The sequence below is a fragment of the Vanessa atalanta genome, chromosome 6 (genome assembly GCF_905147765.1).
Source record: "Vanessa atalanta chromosome 6, ilVanAtal1.2, whole genome shotgun sequence".
Lineage (NCBI taxonomy): Eukaryota > Metazoa > Arthropoda > Insecta > Lepidoptera > Nymphalidae > Vanessa > Vanessa atalanta.
In genome coordinates, this window is record NC_061876.1 from 6,737,113 (window position 1) to 6,761,280 (window position 24,168).

Sequence of the window (24,168 nt, forward strand, 5' to 3'; positions counted from 1 at the left end):
AAATACAATTAAATTTGTATTCTGTATTCTGTCTGAAAGTTAATAGGTATTAACTTAATGTTTTTTATAATGTTATGTTAAATTGTTGAGTAATGTCATATTTATTTAAGTGTTCGTTTCGTATTATCCAATACCAAAACTTGTTAAAAATTATAGCTATATACATATAGCACCGTGAGCTATAATCATATATAATGGTTTTAAACAATTTTATCGATCGGAGATAATTTTTTTTACATGAGTGGTTCTCTAAAATGTCTTACCGCCAAACAGAATAGTGTGTGGGGCAATGTAATTAAAGGCGTAATATCTTTTAGTTTCGAAGGCTTAAGGTTAATGGCGTATTGTATAGTCTTTTCATTTTTTTTATTGATATATATCGTTACCGAGAGTGTAATGGGACAATAATGTATCTTGTCCAAACTTATAATCTGTATTTTAGTCTATGTATATGCTCTTGCTTGAGATTACTTTTTAATAATCTGTGGGCTTTTTGTCCGAGTTGTTGCCTGTTGGTGTGGTTATTGGGTTAATGATTAGTGATTACAGATTTTAAGAATATTAATGTAGTATTTCAGAAAGTGTAGTGCTAGTGAAATACGTTTATGACGATTATTTACTTTAGATGTTTATAAAATAATGGATAAAATACCAAGAACTCATGAAGGTAATAATTTCTTCCTATAGCGGACATTGTTAATAAACCGCAATATACAGCCATTTTAGTTTTTTAAAGCATATTTTCATGTGAAGTGTAATATAATTGCTTATTTATATGTAATGTTTAATTATGTAAATATATTAGGCAATATTGTTTTAAACATGTCTAATACTGATATTGCCAAGCAGCACGCTATTTATTTTATCAATGTATAAATGTATAAATAATTGTATAACATTTGTTTATTACAGCTATTGAAGCACAAATTCGTGAAATACAATCGAAAAAAAATGAACTTCCTGAAAATGGTTCAGGAAAAGGAGTGTCTCTGGGTGAAACATATTATGACAATGACATATACGATAATGCTGGACAAGTAGGCAAATCCAGGTATGATGGTTATGTGACATCAATTGCTGCAAACGATGAAGTTGAAGACGAAGATGTCGAGAATGTGCCCATATCACAAAAGAGGCCTGGTTATACAGCACCTGCATCTTTACTTAATGACATAGCGCAGGTTAATTGTTATATCCTCTATAGAATGTTTTAATTTGATTAATTTAATGTTGGTCTTTTGAATATTATTTTTGTTTTTAGAGTGACAAAGATTATGATCCCTTCGCCGATAAGAGGAGGCCCACTATTGCAGATAGAGAAGATGAATATCGTCAGAAAAGGCGTCGGATGATTATATCACCAGAACGATCAGATCCATTTGCTGAAGGTAAATTACATACAAGTTACTTAGAAATTATTGGTAAGATTTATTATAATCTAGTCAGCTCTAATCTCCAATTGAGCTACAAACTTGTGTTAGGAGTGGAGACAACAATAGCCCTAGGGGACAGGATCGATTCATCTTTTTACATCCCTAGGCAGCCCATTGTTTAGCTATATTGTTGAACTTTTGGTGATTCCATAGATTATTTTTATTATTATTCCATATTTTGTTATTAGTGGTTTTAATATTTTGTTTTTTGAAATACTCATATAAATTTGTTTTACAGGTGGTAAAACACCAGATGTAGGCTCCAGAACCTATACAGAAATAATGAAAGAGCAATATTTACGAGCTGAAGAAACAGAAGTAAGTTGTTCTATAAAAATTATATTATTAGTTCCAGTAATTGTATTAATGCTTTAAATAAGAAAAAGAGACAGTAATTATGCTTTAATCTAATTACAGTTAAGAAAAAAACTATTAGAAAGAGCAAGAGAGGGGACATTGAAACCTGTGGCTCAGTCAAATGGTGAAGCAACTAAACCTACAGCAGCCAAACGCAAAGGTAGATGGGATCAGAGTTCCGAAGATACCCCTTCTGTCAAGAAACCAGTCATTGCAACCACACCCAGTTCGCAAGCTACACCTTCTTGGGAAAATGAGGTTTGTGCAGTAAAAAGGCTATATGAATAAATTCTAAACACTGATAATACTACATTGACAATATTTTTGATTAAACCAGCGTGGTGCTTGGGAAGAGACACCTGGTGGAGGAGGTCGTGGTGGAGAGACACCCGGCGCAACACCATCCGCGCGCGTGTGGGACGCCACGCCAGCCCACCTGACTCCGGGACATGCTACACCCGGTCGAGAAACTCCCGCGCACCATGCCTCAAGACGTAACCGCTGGGATGAAACCCCTAAAACTGATAGAGGTAAGGTTAAATACATAAAACGAAACAATGCTTTAATGATATTATAAATCAAATATTATTTTATTTAATATAGTTATTTTAAACTTCGAAAATTATAATAGTAAATAATTGTTTTATTAGGGCCACAAACTAATAATTATTAAATGTTTACTATACCCTGTTCAAGTTAGCTTGATCTATTTGACAGACGAGCTAGTGATTAGAAACAGAAAATATAACATATACAACAGTTGATGGTCTAATTTGAAATGAAAAAAAATTCGAATTAAATTTTTTTTTAACTTACTTTTCTAAAAAGAGTTATACCAGCTAAAGAGAACCCAACCAAAAGGACCCCCGTTCGTAACAATAACTTAACGATGATCTTTAATAAGGATTTTTGTAATCAATATTTGTAGCAGTTACTGCCTGTTATTCACGTCCCTACTGTCCGACCGATGTAACATAGTACAAACATCTATTATTTTCAGTGATTTTATTTAAATTTTACTTAAACAATAATACATAATAGAAAAAGTCTTAAAATTTTCAGATAACACTTGAATCTTTAGGAACTTTTGTATTATTTGTATTTTTTTAAATATTTTTATAATTTTTAAAATCATTAAATTAAGAAAATAATATGTTCGTCATTGCAAAGTTATGTCGATCACAAAAAATTACATCTGTCAAAAAGATTAAACTATCTTGTACAGGGTATATGACACTATGAAGCATTTTTATAAAAAATTTGATAGACATATTTCTTAAAGATCCATTGACTCACAAACTCTTTATTAAATTATTGCAATGTGTTAGAAATGCTTGTGGTTAGAAGATATGTTAGTGTATGTGAGATGACTATTGAAGACAATAGTCAATATATGAATACAAATAAAGACGAAAAAAATACAAGTTAGATTATATTTATTAATTCACACTGTATGTGCATGTAATGTACAATTAGAGTAAATAGCACTTTTGTGGGTAAATAATCTATAGCAAAAAAGGAAAAAAAAATTACTTAAATGAAAATGAACTCTTAACCTCTCACTCACTATAAAAAAATGTTTTTTCTTAGTAGTATTTTGCAATAGTACTAAGATAAATATTAAAAAATAAGTTATTAAATATGATATATCACTAATTTCAGAAGATTTACATAACTCCCAGAAGACCATAATTTTAAATTAATGACTACATGCATTTTATAGCATTAAAGTATTAAAGATACATATGTTTAATAATAAGTTCTTTGTTTGCGCCTTCTTACTCACATGCTATAACATTTGCAAGAATCGTTTCTTTTGAAATCCAAAGTTGCTGAATGTATCACAATTAAAATACAAAGCTTATGTGAATTATTCATTTTATTGGTATAACAATATAATCAATTCATTTGAAATTTTGTAGAGACTCCTGGTCACGCGAGCGGATGGGCCGAGACACCACGTACAGACCGTGGCGCCGGAGTCGATACAATTCAAGAGACTCCGACGCCGGGCACAAAGCGCCGCTCCCGATGGGATGAAACACCGGGCGCTACGCCGGCCGCGGCCACGCCCACGCCGTCGCACGCCACGCCCTCACACGCGACTCCTTCACACGCCACGCCCTCACACGCCACACCTACGCCGCACACGCCCATCTTTACACCTGGCGGTGTAAGTACACTTGTTAACAATATTTTTTAATTCAATCAAAAATCTATAACAATTGGACATAACACAACAATTGAATTATTCATCATTATTCTGTTTATATTTTTTATAGTCTACCCCAGTGGGTGTGAAAGCTATGGCTATGGCTACGCCTACGCCAGGCCACATAGCCGCAATGACACCAGAGCAACTTCAAGCTTACCGTTGGGAAAAAGAAATAGATGAGCGAAACAGACCCTACACAGATGAAGAACTCGACGCCATGTTCCCAGCTGGGTACAAGGTTTTGCCTCCGCCGGCTGGTAAGTACCGTATACTCTAGAGTTTCACTTTTTTTTTTTAAATTATCATTTATTTTCAAACAACTTAAAATCGATTTAAGGCACAGGTAAACTCTTAGTAATTTATCATAACTTTAGTTTCAGGACACATGTATTAAAAGCCAACATCAAAGTCACGGATGTACATCGACGTAAAAGTGTCAATCACAATACATGTGTTGTTTAATTTTGAATATCAAAGAACCAATTTTAATAATACATTTTTATTTCAGATGAATGATGACAATAAGGCTTTACAGTCATGCCGTCGGATAGACATCCAGATTGTGCTTTAATTCCTCAGTTGCCGTTTTGTATATTTAGCAGAGCATGCGAAACTATGCATAACCAAATAGTTTTCCGTTTGATGGCATACGATTGCATCGTTAATCTTTTATGTTGTTGCCCAGGTTATGTTCCGATTCGGACCCCGGCTCGTAAGCTGACCGCAACGCCCACGCCTTTGGCTGGTACCCCAATCGGCTTTTTCATGCAGACGGAGGAAGTGGGGGGGTCGGCGGCGGCCGCGGCGCGCCTCCTCGACCCGCAGCCCAAGGGCAGTCAGCAGCTGCCCTTTATGAAGCCCGAGGATGCTCAGTACTTCGACAAACTGCTTATAGAAGTAGACGAGGATTCTCTTTCACCAGAGGAATTAAAAGAGAGGAAAATCATGAAATTGCTGCTTAAAATTAAAGTAAGAATAACTGTAGCCTATTCTAATGGAAGTAGGAATAAAGATAAACAAACCATATATTTACGTATTTCATGATATTTCGATAATCGATACATCGATAATTCCTATAATAATTTTTTCGACTTTCGAAACACCATTATTTCGCAAATTCATAGTGAATATCATAGATTAATCAAGCTCTCGGCCAATGTCGCGTCAATTTGCTGTCAAATGTTTATTTAGCTTTACTCCTCTTAAGTTTGGAATAGAGTATACGTAATTATATTAAAAGTTGTGTTTATCTATAATACATCTCAATTATTTTTATAAAATATGCATACAATTTATTAATTTTATTTTCATAGAATGGCACCCCGCCAATGTGCAAAGCAGCGCTACGTCAAATCACTGACAAAGCCCGCGACTTCGGTGCTGGTCCACTCTTCAATCAGATTTTACCATTGCTTATGAGCCCCACCCTTGAAGACCAGGAGCGCCATTTGCTTGTGAAAGTCATTGACAGAATTCTCTATAAGTTGGATGATTTAGTTCGCCCTTATGTACACAAAGTAAGTTATATTGTATCTAGAGCTATATCTTAAAAAAAAAACAATATATCAATTTGGAAACATAATTTATTTTCGTTTTATAGATTTTGGTCGTAATAGAACCACTCTTGATTGACGAAGATTACTATGCTCGTGTTGAAGGACGTGAGATTATTTCGAATTTGGCTAAAGCTGCCGGGTTAGCCACTATGATATCTACTATGAGACCTGATATTGACAATATTGATGAATATGTGCGGAACACCACTGCTAGAGCTTTTGCTGTGGTTGCATCTGCTCTCGGTAAGTACAATGAACAATATAAAATATTTGATACTATTTAAATATAATATTATCGAAACTTTCTGTTCAACGCATCTTTCAGGTATACCATCACTGTTACCATTCTTAAAGGCTGTTTGTAGATCGAAAAAATCATGGCAAGCTCGGCACACTGGTATCAAAATCGTGCAACAGATTGCCATTTTGATGGGATGTGCTATACTACCACATCTGAAATCTCTTGTCGAAATTATTGAACATGGTAAGTCGAATTGCTTATGAATTTAGTATAATTAAAATGACCTATTATTATAGTAAATATGTATCATGCAATGGATATCATAAATCTTAAATCAAACAACTTGTATTCAAAAACAGGATTGGTCGATGAACAGCAGAAAGTGCGAACGATTACTGCTTTAGCCAGCGCCGCGCTGGCGGAGGCGGCCACGCCCTACGGTATCGAATCCTTCGATTCCGTGCTCAAACCCTTGTGGAAGGGTATCAGAACACATCGCGGTAAAGGGTTAGCCGCCTTTCTTAAAGCCATTGGTTACCTTATACCTTTGATGGATGCAGAATACGCGAACTATTACACGCGTGAAGTGATGCTCATTTTGATTCGTGAATTTCAGTCACCAGATGAAGAAATGAAAAAGATTGTCTTAAAGGTGCGTTTGTCTTGTACATTTGCTTATTATACACTAATCAAACCCCCAATTACTTCTTAAAAATACTTTTTTATAAATTATAATAATTTCGTAGTTTCAATATATGTTTGTTCATAAAATGGTGATCTTTACTGTATTTGTTTTGTAATTCCTCTCTTCTAAAGTAATATAATACAGTAATCAATAATTATTTATTGATATTAATTTGCAATTAAAATTTTTAAATTGCAATTTGTATACAGCATGACTGTTTGAATACTATCGATACTTAAGGACGTGATATTTGACGATTATATATCACAAAAATTACATATAACATAAATATTAATAAACTTCTAAGTAAAGTTAACCAAAAGCTATATAATTAATAACACGTCGTGTGGATACCCTAGTTGCGCTGTCGATACAAAACAGGTATGTAGGTAGGTGCATTTAGTTATCGCGCGGTAGTATACCGACGTCGAAACGCCGCCACGGGTTAACAGGGTAGCAGGCTACCTTTGATAAACAAGCATGATCCAATCAACCATCATACTTTAATCCTCGTCTAGGACAGACAAAAATACCAAAATATGTCACTCGTTTAAGCAATTAATTTGTTGACTAGGTAAATTATGTTAACTTGGGACAAAAAATAATATGAACTGTTTACCTATCATGATATAGCCGGCGTGTTTAAAAATGGAATCATACTTATTTACAACGACAGACAAACATTAAACTATGAACCTATTTACACGAGTCTCTCACACGATTTAACACGAATGGGTCACTTTTAACAGTTTCGAAAGTACTGGTGACTTTTAATTTCAACTCCTCTCTGTTTGCATACTCTTTAAAATACACGAGACGTTTCCTTGGACATATGTTGGAATACGGAACTGTCCGAAGTCTCGTAGTCTTTAATTAGTGTTTAAGATTACGCTCGCGGTAGGTACTCAGCGATTTGGGAATATCGCGCGGGAAGACGGACGGCTGGCAATGTGTGACCACACTTCATTTATTTAAATTGAATTTTTTGGATATTTGGTCAAGAATTAAATACCTATTTTTTTACATAAATCGAATGAGAATCATGTACCGAGTAAGGAGAATACCTTAAATATTGATAGTAATTCACCATTCACCCTTTTATATCTACTTTAAAATAGACATTAAAATTTTAACAATATTTCTGCAGGTAGTGAAGCAGTGTTGCGGTACTGACGGTGTTGAACCTCAGTATATTATGGATGAAATTCTTCCACACTTTTTCAAACACTTTTGGAACCATCGAATGGCTCTCGATCGTCGCAATTACAGGCAACTAGTCGATACTACTGTTGAAATAGCCAACAAGGCATGTATTTTACAATGATACGTTTATTTTTTTCTAAAAGTTCTACCGTAAAACATGTTTAAAATTGACAAAATCGAAACTTCAAAAATTTTAATTAGAATATCCTAAAACTACCCTATAATATAATATCTTAGAGAAACTTAAAATTCCAGATTTTTTCAGTAATTTTATTTTATTTTGACACATAAAATCGACACATACTATAAAACTAAATCCACAAACGAAAATAAGTTCAGCATTTCGCTATTTCTTTTAATAATTGCAGTATGTCGCATTAAGCGTCTTGTTTAGATTGAAATATTTTTTTAAGGTTGGTGCATCAGAAATTATAAACAGAATTGTGGATGATCTGAAAGACGACAATGAACAGTATAGAAAAATGGTAATGGAATCTATTGAAAAGATCCTTGCTAATCTGGGCGCCGCGGATATTGACTCTAAACTTGAAGAAGCCTTAATTGACGGCATACTGTACGCATTCCAAGAACAAACCACAGAGGTGAGTAATTAAGTTTTATTTTTAAGTACTTTACAGCTGAAACTTGAACGTTAATTTAAAACGAGTAATTTGTTATGTTTTGATCAGGATGTCGTAATGTTAAACGGATTCGGGACAATTGTAAATCAGCTAGGCAAACGCGTGAAGCCTTATCTACCACAAATCTGTGGTATTATCCTCTGGCGTATGAACAACAAATCAGCGAAGGTCCGTCAACAGGCTGCCGATCTCATCTCCCGGATTGCAGTCGTAATGAAAACTTGCCAAGAGGTACTCGTTTTTTTTCTAGTCGTAATACTTTTTTTTAATTATAAAATAAATATATGTATTTGAATCTAAGTTGCTTCAGAATTTCTTTTTTTTTTATAACTGAAATAAACTATCTTATTTTTTATCAGGAAAAACTTATGGGGCATTTAGGTGTCGTACTATACGAATATTTAGGCGAAGAATACCCAGAAGTACTGGGATCGATATTAGGCGCACTGAAAGCAATCGTTAATGTAATCGGTATGACGAAGATGACTCCACCCATCAAAGACCTTTTGCCTAGATTGACACCAATTTTGAAAAACAGGTACTTGAAACTAAATAATAATTGTTAATTTGGATTTTGGCTCATATGTCTCGTGTTTTAAAATGAGATAGGATCAAATAATTGTTAAAGAACTAAAATGTCGTTTGTCTCTTTTACAGGCATGAAAAAGTGCAAGAAAATTGCATTGATTTGGTCGGGCGGATTGCGGACAGGGGTCCAGAGTTTGTATCGGCGAGAGAATGGATGAGAATTTGCTTCGAATTGCTTGAACTGCTCAAAGCACACAAGAAAGCTATTAGGCGAGCGACAGTGAATACGTTCGGTTACATCGCTAAAGCTATCGGTCCACATGACGTGTTGGCAACGCTGCTCAATAACTTAAAAGTGCAAGAGAGACAAAACAGGTAATTAGAATTGTGTTTAGTTATATAATATTAATCATGTTCAAGAGATTGTTAAAAAACTTTATTTTATAGTAATTTTTAAAAATGTATAACTATTTTTCAGAGTGTGCACAACAGTGGCCATTGCTATTGTAGCAGAAACATGTTCCCCTTTCACTGTTTTACCGGCTTTGATGAACGAATACAGAGTGCCAGAGTTGAATGTACAAAATGGTGTACTCAAGTCGTTGTCTTTCTTGTTTGAGTATATTGGTGAGATGGGAAAGGACTACATTTACGCCGTTTGTCCACTCCTCGAGGACGCACTTATGGACAGGTATAACATAGCTTATAAAACAATAGATATTTAGATTAAATATATTATCCAAGTATGACTAATATTATTGACTTTAATTTGTTCTGGCAATTAATTTACAGTATTACTTGTCCGGTCTCCCGGCATTTAAGCATCACAGCATATCAATTTGTCCCCTAATCATGTTTTTATTAAATTTACAGAGACCTTGTTCATCGGCAGACTGCATGTGCAGCTATAAAACATATGGCTCTGGGTGTATATGGATTTGGTTGCGAAGATGCTCTCATCCACTTGTTGAATCATGTCTGGCCTAACATATTTGAAACATCCCCCCATCTCGTACAAGCTTTTATGGATGCTGTAGAAGGCATGAGAGTGGCTCTTGGACCTGTTAAAATACTTCAATATGCTTTACAGGTCAGTGGAATGAAGAAATATTATTGTAAAATGCTACGTCTTATATGTGATATTTCACATGTGCTGTCGTTGTTAATTGTGTGATAATAATTAATTTTTATTATTTCAGGGTCTATTTCACCCCGCAAGAAAAGTTCGCGACGTTTATTGGAAGATATATAACACTTTATATATTGGAGGTCAAGATGCTTTGGTGGGTGGATACCCCCGAATACAAAATGATCCAAACAATCACTTTATTAGATACGAATTAGATTATTTGTTGTAACACGTTTATTAATAAATTTATGCGTGTGGCGAATAGTGTTTCATTTAGTTATTCTAAAGTAAGTTGGATAATAATAAAACGTTTTATGAGTAAAATTAACTGCACGTTTTAACATTTTACCTACATTATAAACCTATTTTCTTCTATAGTTAATGTCCCATATTATATATATATATATATATATATATATATATATATATATAGTACTCAGGAATATTGTAGTTTTCTACCAATGATATTGTCTTTATTACACCAATATGCAGAGATGGACTCTGTAGTGGGAGAATGCATACGCTTTTACAAAAAGTCAGGTACAATTTACTAATACCAATTTACCTGTTATAAAATTTAGAAAATGTTTTTCTTGAATCATTTACTTAGCCTCCTACTATTAATCTACTATTCTTTCTGTTTCTGGCAGGAAACGGTTTCTCGAATTAGTTGATGAAAACCAAGGGTACTGCTACAGACCAGGGAAACCTAAATATTAACGAGCATACATACGTTAGGATTAAGAAATTTATTAAGGGCAATATTATGTAGTAAAAGTATGTGTTCTACTTTGCTTACGAATGTAACTAACGTTCATATTTGAACGTTAGTTACGTGATTTATAGTTGAGAACAGTAAAAATAGGTTTTTTTTTCATTTCAATCCCTTTCATCGAGCACAACGGGTAAGGATAGCTGACATATCGAGCGGTGAGAGTTCTATTAACTGTGGGAGTCCATTACAGAAGCATCTTAAGTCATTCCTTGTTTATGAAAACTTATTAATTTATATCTTCTGCTGATGACACAACTCTCATCTTTTGTAGAAGGTATAAACTCACACACTCTGAGTTTAACTAAAACTCATTTATAACCTTCTCTCATTCGAGATGCTTTCTTTATCAAACTTGACAACAAAAAGCACAATTTTGTAACTGCAAATATATTAAAAAAACAAAATTCATAAAACAGATTGGAGCCATTATAAAACTCAATTTTACAGAACTGTTGATGGCTGGCTGATGTTAACAAGAGAGTCCGTAAACTAGAATATTTACACAAACAGCTAAAACCGATGTCTGTTTCTAAAGTTATAAAAACCGTCTATTATGACCATCATCATTTCCTCCTGTATCTCTTTCTGGGGTGGTGCAGTTAAGTCGCTTATTAAATTAGATTGTTATTAGAAATATCAGAGCTATTTAAACAATTTGGTAAAATGTTTATCAGTTATGTAATCGATCGGCGTCATTTTCAGATTTGCCAAACAGTACCAGTTAGGACTGCTTTTAATTCGGGAGGGGCAGCGGACGTGCTGCGAAAGCGATCCCGCAGCCTCTCCGTTTCCGTGCTAATGGCGGCCATCGCAGGTGTTTTTAGTGAGTACAAATCTCACATAACCCGACATCCCCCCCAGGAGTCAGGTATCTATGAAGATTTTCCCTGCGCCAACAAAAAAAAAGGACTGTTTTTAATCACATTTTTTTTCCCAAGGTAATCGTCTATACAATATAGCTAATAAATTGCTTTACATTTATCCTAATAGAATGTAGGAGAAATTCATAAAATGGCTTCTCACGCGCAAATACGAGGTCACAGAATAGTTATTAAATATAAATATCTAAAATACATTCAACCATACACAAACACACAACACTCACATATATATTTATCACGGATAAATAATATTTATTCGTAGAGTTCCATAAAGTTAACCAAAGAACTCGAAACTCCCTTTGAGATATTTTTAATAAAGCGGGTATAATTACAGTAGCTGCACAATATATTTACAACATAAATGTACATTGGACATATATTCACAATAATATTCATATTTTCGAAAGAAACGGTGACAATCATTGTATGGACACGAGGAGGAAAGGTAAACTAATAACACCTAGTTTCAGACTTCGCCAAGTTATCACATCCTTCCCGGGCACGATATTCGTTTCTACAATAAGATTCCAAAAATATTTTCAACTCAGCCTGTTAAAAAATTTAAAGCTCATATAAAAAAACATTGATAAATAATGCATATAGCTCAATGTAAGATTATATTAAAGATATAAAAGCGTGGACTTAGTATTTATTGACTTCTAGGCAGGATATATAAAAGATTGTTGTTTTTTGACATAATCTACTCTCAACATTGTATCAACATTCAACATGACGATTCAAAAGTGTTTTATGATCATAGTTGAATGAATAATATTTTGATTTGATTTATTAAAACACACTATATTATTATAAAACAATATACATAAAAGTGAAATACCACTAACTGATTAATAAAGAAATCTCAGAAACTATAACAATACAAATATACAAACGTGAAATTTGGCAGGTAGGTTTTAGGGTGTAGACAGCTAAGAAAGGACTACACTCTTAAGGGGGTGAAACGGGGTTGGAAGTTTGTATGAAAGTCTTGTTTTTGAAGAGACTTGAAATTTATAATGTATGTAGTGTATAGTGTGCAGGTGTATTAAGTATTATGAATAAAGATTTGTTTGTTTGTTATAGATATAAAAAAAATCTGAATCTGTTGAACCGACTATCCGATAATAGCAATAACATTTTATTTTATTTCAGTAAAATATGACTCTTCCAGTTACAAATTAAAATAATTGCGGATAAGTCAGCGAGCACAGTTAGTATCAATTCGTTTACATCATGTACAGTAAGTAAATTTGTTTTTTGTTATGCGGTAAAAAGAGGCGGAGAGCCCTTTAACTCGAGTTTTACTCAGTATGGGCTCCTGTCACCCATATTACATTTAATATTAAATGTGTGTATATACACAGAATTAATTTATTATGTACAGAATTCATTATATACTGAAGTATTACATTACAATATAATGATATTGTAATGTAATATTATGTGTATTTTGAGGAAGAAAATAAATAAAATAACTTTAACATAAAACACAATTACTTCTTTCATAATATCATTTATTCATTATTCTGATCATGCTATGTATAAATATTTTGTATATGATTTAATGTAGCTATAAAACTAAAAATTAAGTACAAAGGAACTTGAAACAATTTTATGACTAGATCATTTATCTTATAATAAAGTATATGCTAATAATAAACTAAAAATATAATGAGCAGTTTTTGGAATAAAGAGATACACGTTATTCGAAAATTCGACTTTGGAGTTCAAAGAATATCACAAATATCGCTTAAATATCTAAGGTATAAAATTTAATTAAATAATTAAGGAATGCATTGTCATATAACTGCCATCAGATTAGAGTACTCATATTATCTTAAATATATCGCATGCACAATATATGAATAATTAAAGCAATAAACAAGCTATACTCTGTCAAAAGTTTATCATTAAGATGAACAGATTCTCGCTGAGACATGAACTAAAGGCCCGCAGTGAACTTCTTGCCAGGCGATGCCGGCCACGTTATCCACAGTTACGCCGAGGCGCCTTTGAAGTACACCATCATTTCTTATCGCCCATACTTCTTGCTCTTTACACGACACATGTTTAAATGGTAAATCACAATCTGAAAAATGAAATTAATATCTATTTCATATATATCATGATACCAATACGAATGTTTCGACACTTCAGTAAAACAACAGTAAAATAATAACACCTGGCCGTATTATTAAAAAGTTTTGAAAGCTGCTTATATAATAAAGTGTTATTAATTTTAAAGTAAGGATTTTTTTAGTACATTATGTTTGTTTTCATCTTTTCCAGTAACAACACATGAAATATGAGTTACCTGTTAAATATTTCCACTGTTTGCCTTCATGCAAGTTGCTAGTAATGCCAGTTCTTACAGCAATGATACCATTTGTGAGGATAACCCATGCTGAATTCTGTGATAGTGAAACCAACTTTGCACCAATATTAGTTTTTTGGCTAAAAGGGACAGTGCATTTAGGAGCCTCAATTAATTTCCAATTGGAACCACCAGGGTTCTCTTTTGTAACACCATCTCTGTAATACAACTCTCCTTTTCGACCTACGGCCCATATCAAATTATTGACGGTGCTTATTGCAACAAGTGTATGAGGGCAATTTATGTGTTCCCAATGAAGACCCTAGAATGTATAATGATAATTGATATTTGAAAATATAAATTAACTCTGTGGCTTAACACACAGTAACACAATATATTAGGTACATATTAATATAATGAAAGCAAAATTTTAATATGTAATAATTTAACACCATCAATTAATTTTACAAATACCGTTGGTGTGGCTGCTGTGACTCCAGTTCTATAAATTGCATCACCAGCTAATGTGACAGCCCACAAAGATACTTCTTTTTCGTGAGCCTAAAATAAATTATTTGATTTGGTAAAGATTTTACAAAATACAGACAAAATTAATTATATAATTTTCTATGTTCAATTTTCATTACTATACTAACCCACAATGAAACATCGAGTAAGGCAGTACTTCCAGCTCTAACCCATGGACCTTCTGTGACAATTTGAGCTTTTCTGTACCATCTTCGACGTCTCACACAGTCAGTAAAGACTTTCTTTCCATGGTATGGAGCTGGGAAATCTGTTGCATACTGCCAACCTTCACCATCTACTCCACCTGGAGTATTGTAGTCTATCATCCATTCCGAAATCTGTTGGATAAATGTTTTATATTTTAAACACACCGAAGTAGTTATACTCACAATATTTAAGTGTATAATACATAATATATATATATATGGTTATATATTTATCATTTTAAAATTATTTATAGTTAATTTGCAAAGTAAATAGGAAATTATTACCCAGTGCCAGTGTCGGCTAAGTAATTTTGTGTGCTCCCTGGTCCTTTTATGTTTGCCTGTTACATCACTCCACATGAACCGATCAGTTGGTAGACCAGTTGAAGTATAACCAGACAAAGGATTCCATCTTTGATTTTCATAGACACAGTAAGTTTGTGTATCTGTCATTGCATGAATACCTTCATTACCTCCAATTCCTGCAATTAAATATACATTGATATGAGAATTTATTAATATTACCAAAACTGAATTATTAATAGCAATTTCGAATATTAGTACCTTTAAGAACACCACCACCCCAACCACCTGTATAAACCCATACTCTATGGTCATGAGATATTCCCCAAATTACCCCATTTTTACAACATTCAACTTTTCGTAAATAACCACCCATCATACGCCAGATCATTTCATCAGGTCCAATAATAGCACTTGCAGAACTGTACTCTAGTGTGTATAACTTTAATGGTCCCATGATTAATAAAGATGTAATACTTTCTGGACTTATTCTATGTTTAAAAGAGCAAAAGTGAATTTCATTAACATTGATAATAAATCCGTTACTTTCGCATGTTATTTTAATAGAAAATTCTTGACCAGGCTTCAAAGGCAGGACATGTCGCTCTTCTACTCCCCAGTAACCAGACTTTTTCGTGTTACAAACAACAGTAGATTCATCGAATCTAACATTGAAATGTAATGGTATTTCAGTTACTTCTGTTTCAATGGTATGCCTTTGTTTTTTAATCTCAGGGCCTTGCAAATTAATGTGAAATCGATTAATTTCATCAAATAAACATCCTGTCATATTTATTACAGTTCCAGGTGGAAAGTTATTATGTAGAGTTGTTGTAAAGCCTCTTATAATGTCTTTACCAAAAACTTGAAACTCCTTTGTGTAGCTGCCATTTCGATCAGTATTGTGTTCTGCTGGTTTTGGATCCCAATTGAGTACATCACCAGAATTAGTTACAACCCATGCTGAATGATTTGAAGGTTTACCAGATAAAGCATTAATCTGAGATGAAATGTCCACTAAGACATTAAGCCATTCTTCTTGCTCCATTTCAGATGCAAATTGAATTTTAATAATCTTTTGATTTTGATTTGGAATTGTTAATGTAATTCGAGGACAACCAGGTTCTGATGATGTTATAATACTAGTTATTTCACCTAAATTAAGTATAAATTTGATAGTTCCATCTGGTTGAAACACTGATAATGTTCCTGTATTTTCTGAAGCATGCCAATACAGTGACACTATAGAATCTTCACTGGAGTTATTTTCACACATCAATCTTGCTTCACAACTTCGAGTCCAACCTTTCATTTCAATTGCTAATCCATAGTTGCTGTGGTCAACATCTACAATATTTCTACTTTTTAAAGAATCAAGAATTTGGAATCGCCATTTAGCCGTAATATCAGTGTTGTAAGCATTTTTGGAATCTGTAAACCAATGTGGTGCTTGTACAGTATCTATAGAACAAGCTCCAGCTTCTATGAATGTCCATGTTGCATCACAAGTTCCCCAAGCTGTTTGACTTACTTCTTCATCAAAATACATTCCAGAATCTAAATCAAAAACACTACTGTCACTGTCTGGTTGAGCTTCCATTCCTACCACAGACCCAACACTTCGAACTGGACTCCAAGCTCTTGGATTTTTCAATGTTGTTTCATAGCTTTTTCCAGATAAATCAATATGTTCTATATTTGAGTTTTTCTTTGGTCGTATCTCTTTTGATGGCTTTAGTGGTAATGTGTTTTCAATAGGTGCTGAATGTGACTCTTCCCAAGAATTTCGTAAATTTATATTTGTCTTTAATTCAGGAACATTTTCATTTAGTAAACTTAAGCTGTGGTGCTTAGGATTTGATGATGATGAAATTATACTAGTAGAGCTAGATGTGCGACTAAGTTGCATATTTGCTTGTATAGTTCTCCACCTCTTGCCCGTTAATTCAGAAGGTGTTATTCCATAACGCCAGTAAATACTTTTATTAGATTCTCCAATGGCAAATACTTGATCATTAATGCCTACTGAAATGTGGATCATATTACCATTTATTTCTAACCACCCAGTCCCCATTGCAGCTGTTTCTGAATTTCCTACTAGGGTTCCCTCTATACCTTTCCTAAACCATACCCTTGTATCAGAACTAACAGCCCAAACTGTATTATATCCAACTGATACAGTGATTAATTTGGTATCAGGAGGCGATTTAACTTCCAGCCAGGCTTCACCAGAGGGGCAATCTTTTGTGATACCTTTTCTTACTATTGCTCTTCCTGACCAAAGTAGTGCCCACACTAATCCAGTGGGTCCAACTGAAATTTGTTTGATGTCACAATTTGGAGGAATACTAACATTTATCCATTTTAAGCCTTCCGGTGAAATTGTACTAACACCCACCCTATACATGACACGCCCTTGAGCAGTTATAGCCCAAACAGCCAAGGTTCCCGCAGAGGCGTATGGTATTTGATTTCCACCAATACTTACATCTATGAAAGGCTCCTGAGTCGGATCTTTATGAAGAGGGGCAATAGCACACCATGAATTCATAGCACTAAATTTTCTGTATCTAATCCATTTTCTTCGTCTTACACATGACTTCCATTGTTTCACTGAGCCAAATTGTGCAGGGAAATCAACAGCATAAGTCCACCCATCATGGTCTAGTGGTTGGCCATCCAATGAAAGCTCAAGCTGCCAGTCGCCTTCCCATTGCCATGCCATTGACGGCAGTCTAATATAGTCAATTGATCTATCTTTTGTTCCATCTTGAGAAGAAAAATGGTAACGGTCCGTAGGCAAAAGTCTTCCACTAAAACCTTCTAATGGAAGCCATCTTTCATTTTCATATGATTCTTCTTTCACTCTAATCGGGATCTCTAAGCCGTGAACATGTAAATATATTTGTCGATCCCCACCGACTGCCCATAAAAAGTGCGGAACCGCTGATAATGTTTTAAATTCTAAACCGAGATACATAAATTCTCTCCAACAAGATCCGCTCGTAGAAAGAGCGTAAACCTTACCCTCATTGTTTATAGCAAATAAAAGAGAATTGCTGCTCATATTGGAAAAAAGTATGTAAGATGGGCGTTCCTGACGATTTAACTTAAATGTAATGTTTGTACATAATTGATAAAAACACTTCACACATGCAAAACATATTTCAGATAAAATCTGTTGACTTGCACTTTTTCTGTTGACTTTAATTTAAATTATAAGAATTATAGTAAGTTGTAAGAGTAATTAATATCTAGTTGTATTTGTACGTATTTGAAATTGGTAGATCTTTCAGTAATCAATCTTCGAGATAATATTTTTGCGACAATTTTACTACATTTTGACAATGACACTTTCCACAGAATAAAAAATTAATATAACCGATTCAATCAGGAATGGCTGCTTGAAGGTCCGCTACCATACATGAACAAAAATATCCAGAACATTTCGAATAATATAAAAGCAACTTGCGTTAGCTTCGCGCGAGTAGCACTAACACTAAATCGATAGCCATCATATAAAGTCGTGAACTTTTCTATAAAGTGTTTAAGTATATCACATATAATATTGGCTAGTCATAAAAGCGAAATTTTTTTCGTGAATCAATTTTTCTATAAAAAATGTCTTACATCAGTATAAATCTTGCAGCCATGCTAAAATTCCAATAATCGATATAGATATCTATTTGCCTCTCAATCAGTTTTAATAATACCAGTCAAGTACGACACGTGGACAAAAACTATAAATAAATATTTTTTTAAATTACTTTATCACTATAGCATATTGACTATCTTATGAGGAACTAAAGTAGTCTTAATTTGAAATTTTATGTAAAAATTAAAAGATATTGTCTTATTACAATATCTTGCAGGTAGATAGATACATATATGGACACCTGAACCGAATCGAATTTGAACAGCATTTTTAAGTTAAGTCGATTGGAATCCCTGTATTTTATCATCTCTATTACTAATTACATATAATAAATAAATATTACTAGAAATTATTTTAATCAAATTTTAAAACTCTTGGGATAATGACACAATAAAAATGCGGAATTAATTAAAATCTTTTAATTTGTCATCGAAAACACTAAAAATATATTTTAATTAATCCTAATCATATAACATACTTTAAAATACAAATAAAATTAACAACAAAAATAAAATTACCTTATTTATACATATATTTTTGTATATATTATTTTTTTGAATCAATTGAGATTTAGGAATTTCATATTATACTTAATTGCTTTTACATACGATTGCACTAGAGGACATGATATTTGAATAATTTTGGTAGGCACCTAAACGTATTACCAACACATTAACTCATATTTTATAAGAGACTAGCATTGGTAGTGTTCAGGTATTAGGCATACCTTGAGGCAGCTTATATAATAGTAGGGTTTACAAATTTATTTGTAATCACATTTATTTTAAAATATTTTTAAGCGGTTAGTAATGGTCATTTGCCACTTACTTAAGACTTATCTACAAAAAGTTCGGACGATTGTAAAATCTTCTTTTATATATCTATTACTCTTTGCAATTGTAAATCATCTAAGGATTTTCGCAATGACTCGATTTGTTCAATTATACTATGGCATAAGTAAATTGTCATTTTGAAATTATTCTCTATGCGTGCTTTGAGATAAATAACTCCGATTTAATGAAAAACAGCCAATTAAAGATTATAAAGTGAGTACCTATTCTCAATTGTATTATCTTTTAAATTCTTCCTTTTTGTTTTGTTTTTAATTCAGTAAACTTGAAATTTTTTTATAATTTCAAAAGGGGCAGAATTAAATTAATTAAAAATTTAACAGGTCAGGTCGAGGGCGACATGACGCATGCACAATTGTATAACTTTGTTAAATAAAATACCATATTTTAATAATTTAATAAATGAAATACCAATTCTTAAAAGTTTGTATATATAATTATTACAAAAATATTAATATAAAATTGTGACTTTTACCAGTAATGAAATAATTTAAAGTATGTATATTTGTGCTTAAATCATTCTTATTTTTGTTTAATTATTTTTAAGCTAAACTGGAGTTCTACTATCCATATGTATATTTTTTTTCATTATGTTATTATTTTAATGTCATTTTAATAATGAATATCCTATATTCTCATATTCAGATATAAATACTTTAAAATTAAATACATACATAAAGTATACATTATTCTAACATGCAATTTAATTGCAAATACCTGTATTGTAGGAATCACATGTCAAATCTTTGAGATTATTACACATACTAACTAAGTTTTTATAAATTTAATCAAGCCATTTTTACTTGTAACAATATGTGTTACATTTTTAAACCAAATCATTCAAACAAAACAGTTTTATGTATGAACTACACAAATTTAAATAAAATTGTGATTTCTAAGGATTTAATTTGTGTTGATAAGAAATTTGCTAATTTCAAAAAGTGTGCTGTATGTGGTGGTAGTCTTGCTTTATTTAATTATATTTGTTCGTCTTTGACTTTTAATATTTGAATATAATAAAAAAAGATTACCCTAAAATGTATCATCATAAACAATGGTCAATAGATTTTTATAATATTGTACATAAACTTACAATAATAAAAAATCAAGATTCATAGCTTTATGCTTGATATAATTGTACTTTTGATGTTGAGTTTAGAATGGTATTATTGTTAAATGTAATACTATATGAAAGGTAATACTACACTTTCTATTATGAGATGTTGAAAGTTATAAAATTCTAATACTGCTCAAAATACTTATAAATAATACAACAGTAATAAATTGCTCTAAATATTGCATAAATGTCCACAACAGCTTGCACAACTGTGCACAGTGCTTTACAAAATTACTTCAAGATCCTATATAAATAAGAAACTGGGTAACAAGTATATTTGTACTTGTGCTCCCGGCTGAATATCACTGTAAATTTAATTAATCAAGATCCAAAAGTTACAATGCAAATCTATTTTCGACTTATGAAATATGATGTCATATTTCATGATATTAAATAATTTTTTAAGCACTTAATAACTGACCAGACCGTTTTTCAGAATGTAAAGCAACATTATCTTTATCTAAATGTTTCATATAAGCCAAGAAGCATGTCCATATGAGACTACAGAGACTAATAAATGGAACTCTATTTTTTTCAGGTATTAAACAGAAGTTAATCATTGCAACTGCTGGCCAGATAGATGCACCTACCTGCAATAATGTACATCAAATATTAATATAAACTTTATGTTGATGTTAAAACTAGTATGTAATTAAATAACACTTATTGTAAAAACTTGTGAAAAAAACTTGTGTATATTAAGAAGTTTAGATAAAAATAGTACCTTGTAAGTAGGCCAGAATTTGGAGTTTACTTCTGCAACTGCTTCGTTAAAAGTCTTGAGTTCTAATAAACTCATACCAAAGTAGAAACTGCACATTGCAAACGGAGTATATGTAATGGTTTCAAAAAATGTCTAAAAAAAATATCCATAGATAAGTATTTAAATTATTAAAGGTAAAGAATAAATATAAATATTCATTAGTATTTATCAAATATACCTTAAAGGCTGCAGCTTTAATGGTATTTCCAGGCCACATTATACTAGCTATTGTTAACCAAGTATAAAGTGTAGGAGCAACATAGCAGGAACCATATAAACCAAAGCGAGCACATCTCAACCAATCATACTTATCATCAGAATCTGAAAGTAGAAATACAGATACAGTCTAGATTCTATATTAATGTACCCAGACAAAAATAATTCAAGTTTAACTTAAGCTTACCAAAACGTTTTCCCTCAAATGTTTGTTGTATAAAACTAGATATAGGCCAAATAATACCATATGATGCCATGCCACGAAGAACAGGATACTTTTTAAATGCTACAATCACGTTTTTGCTAAACACAGACATTTTCAAATACAATTATATAACAAAACTCCAAAAATATTTACTATAACCTTTAACTATTTTTGGGAATACTTATAGCGTTAATTTTTTTGGTCATGTGCCAACTGTATGTTACACGTGTAAGTAATATTTTGTGAAACAAATTAAAATAGATATCGTCTAAGCTAAGCACGATCATAATACTAATGTGCATTTTACTTCCTACTAAGATTAATACTAGCTGAAAGAAATTGCTTGAAAATTCTTCGTACAATTATTGACAATCTGTCATTACCACTGTCAGATTCACGTCACAAATAATAATATGTCACTTGTCTTTCTCAGATATAACTAGAGTAGCTTACTCTTTGGTCTTTTTCTTGCATTATGGATGCACTTGCACTCGCATGTTGTTATTAACACTCAGTTTAATAACAAGTCCAGTTATTATTTAATAATTCTTTTATTTATATTTTTAAGTACTTCTTAAATATTAGTTATTAAAAGTATTTAAATTTCTTCGTTATTTAATATATGTATTTTTAATAAGGTTGATACTGCTGTGCAATTTTGTACTTGCGTCCATTTATTGAGTCTCTAAAAATATAATTGTAATTGGAACTCGAAAATTGGAGTTGTTACAAATTTGTATTTGAAGTGGTTACAAATTAATAAATATATTAGATTTTCTTAAAATAATTTCAATCGAAATCAGTTTCATTGTTAAAATTAAATATATATATTTTTTTTCATACGAATCATGTGTAGCTTTTTCAATAGACGATTATATCTTATATGTTAATAGCATAAGCCGATTTTTGTCCACTGATTATGACACGATAGCTACACATAAAAAGTCAGTTATGGTCTCATTTTGAAGAGCTCCAGCTGTAGATGTGCCGAAAATTATATATTTAGATTGCAATTTACTAAATTGTTACGATTTAACAAAAATATAGAGAGAGAGAATTAAGACAGCGGAAAAATTGACTATTGAAAAAATACAAACGAAAACCGCTACTACTACGATATACATTCTTTGTTTTAATAAAAATATTTAATAATCGACTGTTAAGCTGCGGCCTCGATTAAAATGCACATTTTGATCGAATTTAAATGCTTCGCCAATTCCCAGTCAAGTTGCCATTTGCCATGTCGATTAACAAGGCCCAAGAACAGATTTTGGACAAAGTCGGCCATGTTTTGCCAAGCTCCATTTTCTCACATGGTCAAAAATTATACATTGCAATGTCTCGAGTGCGTTCTGAAAACTCACTCAAGATACAAATTGCCAACAACTCGCAACATAGTGTAATTAATTGAGAAGGACCATTCTCCAGAAACGTTATCGCATGCGAGTTGTTACAATAAGTACAGTGCTCACAGTTCATTGCATTGTCTATTTATTAAACAAATTATCATTTTTCAAACAACAATTTAAGTTTTAATTCATAAAAGTTTATTCTAAACGAAATTAAAGTAATTTTTTATCGATAAACTACAATTCTTATTAAATAAATGTATTCTCTATTCCAACCATTAAAGATGAGAAAAGCTAAATAAACAACATTTGACAGGAAATTGACGCGAAATCATTGGTCAATCAATCGAGAGCTTGATAAATCTATGATATTCCCTATGGCTTTGCGAAAAAATGCCGTTTTGAACGTTGACGAATAGTTATCGGAATTTTGTAAGTAAAATTAAAGTGGGAATATGTAAATGCACTTGCACCTCGCATGAAATATGTGAATCTAAGGTGTGTTTATCTGTTTTCCTACTTCCACTGGAATGGGCTCTAATTATGATATTTGGCATTAAAAAAGCAATTTAAAAATGACTTAATTATAAATTATATTTTATAAATGACTTTATAAAAGTGACTTGTAGCTTACAATTTAATTAAATCAAAACTAAAACTGCCATAGGTTATGAAATTCCTAAAAAAGTATATTGAATGAACGCGGGTGATCGTGTTTGTTCTTACTATGGAAAATAAGGTTTGTAAGATTTCATTGCTATTTATCAGTAATTCATCGTGACTCGATTTAAAATCAGGACTAACAATTAATAGCAAGAAGCCAGATTAACTAAATCCTTTTTAGCAATACGAAAAATTAAATTAATAATTTCAAGCGTTTTTAATATATCTGATATTCAGTTGGATTATCATATTTGATTTTTAATTATTAAAAACATGGAAATGGAGCTTGTACACGTTCGATCATCTAACTAAAGCATTGAGTCAGCACTTTGGTCCAACGTGTACTGGAGTCTT

At 32.3% G+C, this 24,168-nt stretch overlaps 3 protein-coding genes across 3 annotated transcripts; 1 reads left to right on the forward strand and 2 right to left on the reverse strand.

Annotated features, from left to right (window-relative positions):
- Positions 1-496: 496 nt before the first annotated feature.
- On the forward strand, positions 497-10,250 carry LOC125064494 (splicing factor 3B subunit 1). Its single transcript, XM_047671565.1, has 21 exons — positions 497-667; positions 913-1,181; positions 1,262-1,388; positions 1,672-1,751; positions 1,851-2,048; positions 2,128-2,320; positions 3,713-3,963; positions 4,073-4,262; positions 4,691-4,974; positions 5,319-5,522; positions 5,606-5,804; positions 5,887-6,045; positions 6,162-6,454; positions 7,635-7,793; positions 8,104-8,292; positions 8,380-8,562; positions 8,691-8,869; positions 8,989-9,234; positions 9,338-9,550; positions 9,733-9,949; positions 10,059-10,250. The coding sequence occupies exons 1-21, from the start codon at positions 640-642 to the stop codon at positions 10,215-10,217; spliced, it is 4,020 nt and encodes a 1,339-aa protein (XP_047527521.1). The 5' UTR covers positions 497-639; the 3' UTR covers positions 10,218-10,250.
- Positions 10,251-13,249: 2,999 nt separating this feature from the next.
- Positions 13,250-18,335, reverse strand: LOC125064783 (tectonin beta-propeller repeat-containing protein). The gene is made up of 6 exons (XM_047672008.1): positions 15,257-18,335; positions 14,978-15,174; positions 14,615-14,824; positions 14,433-14,519; positions 13,959-14,280; positions 13,250-13,733 (listed from the first exon to the last, which is right to left on the reverse strand). The coding sequence occupies exons 1-6, from the start codon at positions 18,060-18,062 to the stop codon at positions 13,555-13,557; spliced, it is 3,801 nt and encodes a 1,266-aa protein (XP_047527964.1). The 5' UTR covers positions 18,063-18,335; the 3' UTR covers positions 13,250-13,554.
- A 1,723-nt stretch (positions 18,336-20,058) lies between these two features.
- On the reverse strand, positions 20,059-22,186 carry LOC125064557 (mpv17-like protein). Its single transcript, XM_047671661.1, has 4 exons — positions 21,785-22,186; positions 21,560-21,702; positions 21,343-21,474; positions 20,059-21,208 (listed from the first exon to the last, which is right to left on the reverse strand). Exons 1-4 carry the CDS (start codon positions 21,912-21,914, stop codon positions 21,020-21,022), a joined length of 594 nt encoding a protein of 197 aa, XP_047527617.1. The 5' UTR covers positions 21,915-22,186; the 3' UTR covers positions 20,059-21,019.
- Between the last annotated feature and the right edge of the window lie 1,982 nt (positions 22,187-24,168).

Bases quoted from the DNA above. Each gene is read 5' to 3' on its own strand.
- LOC125064494 (XM_047671565.1), top strand. From the start codon at position 640: ATGGATAAAATACCAAGAACTCATGAAG. The intron at 5,523-5,605 runs GTAAGTTATATT...TTCGTTTTATAG, and splicing joins TTCGCCCTTATGTACACAAA to ATTTTGGTCGTAATAGAACC. The intron at 6,455-7,634 runs GTGCGTTTGTCT...ATATTTCTGCAG, and splicing joins TGAAAAAGATTGTCTTAAAG to GTAGTGAAGCAGTGTTGCGG.
- LOC125064783 (XM_047672008.1), bottom strand. From the start codon at position 18,062: ATGAGCAGCAATTCTCTTTTATTTGCTATAAACAATGAGGGTAAGGTT. The intron at 15,175-15,256 runs GTACTAATATTC...ATTTAATTGCAG, and splicing joins GGGTGGTGGTGTTCTTAAAG to GAATTGGAGGTAATGAAGGT. The intron at 14,281-14,432 runs GTATTTGTAAAA...TATACATTCTAG, and splicing joins TCACAGCAGCCACACCAACG to GGTCTTCATTGGGAACACAT.
- LOC125064557 (XM_047671661.1), bottom strand. From the start codon at position 21,914: ATGTCTGTGTTTAGCAAAAACGTGATTGTAGCATTTAAAAAGTATCCT. The intron at 21,703-21,784 runs GTAAGCTTAAGT...TTCTACTTTCAG, and splicing joins ATTTGAGGGAAAACGTTTTG to ATTCTGATGATAAGTATGAT. The intron at 21,209-21,342 runs GTACTATTTTTA...ACATTATTGCAG, and splicing joins AATTCTGGCCTACTTACAAG to GTAGGTGCATCTATCTGGCC.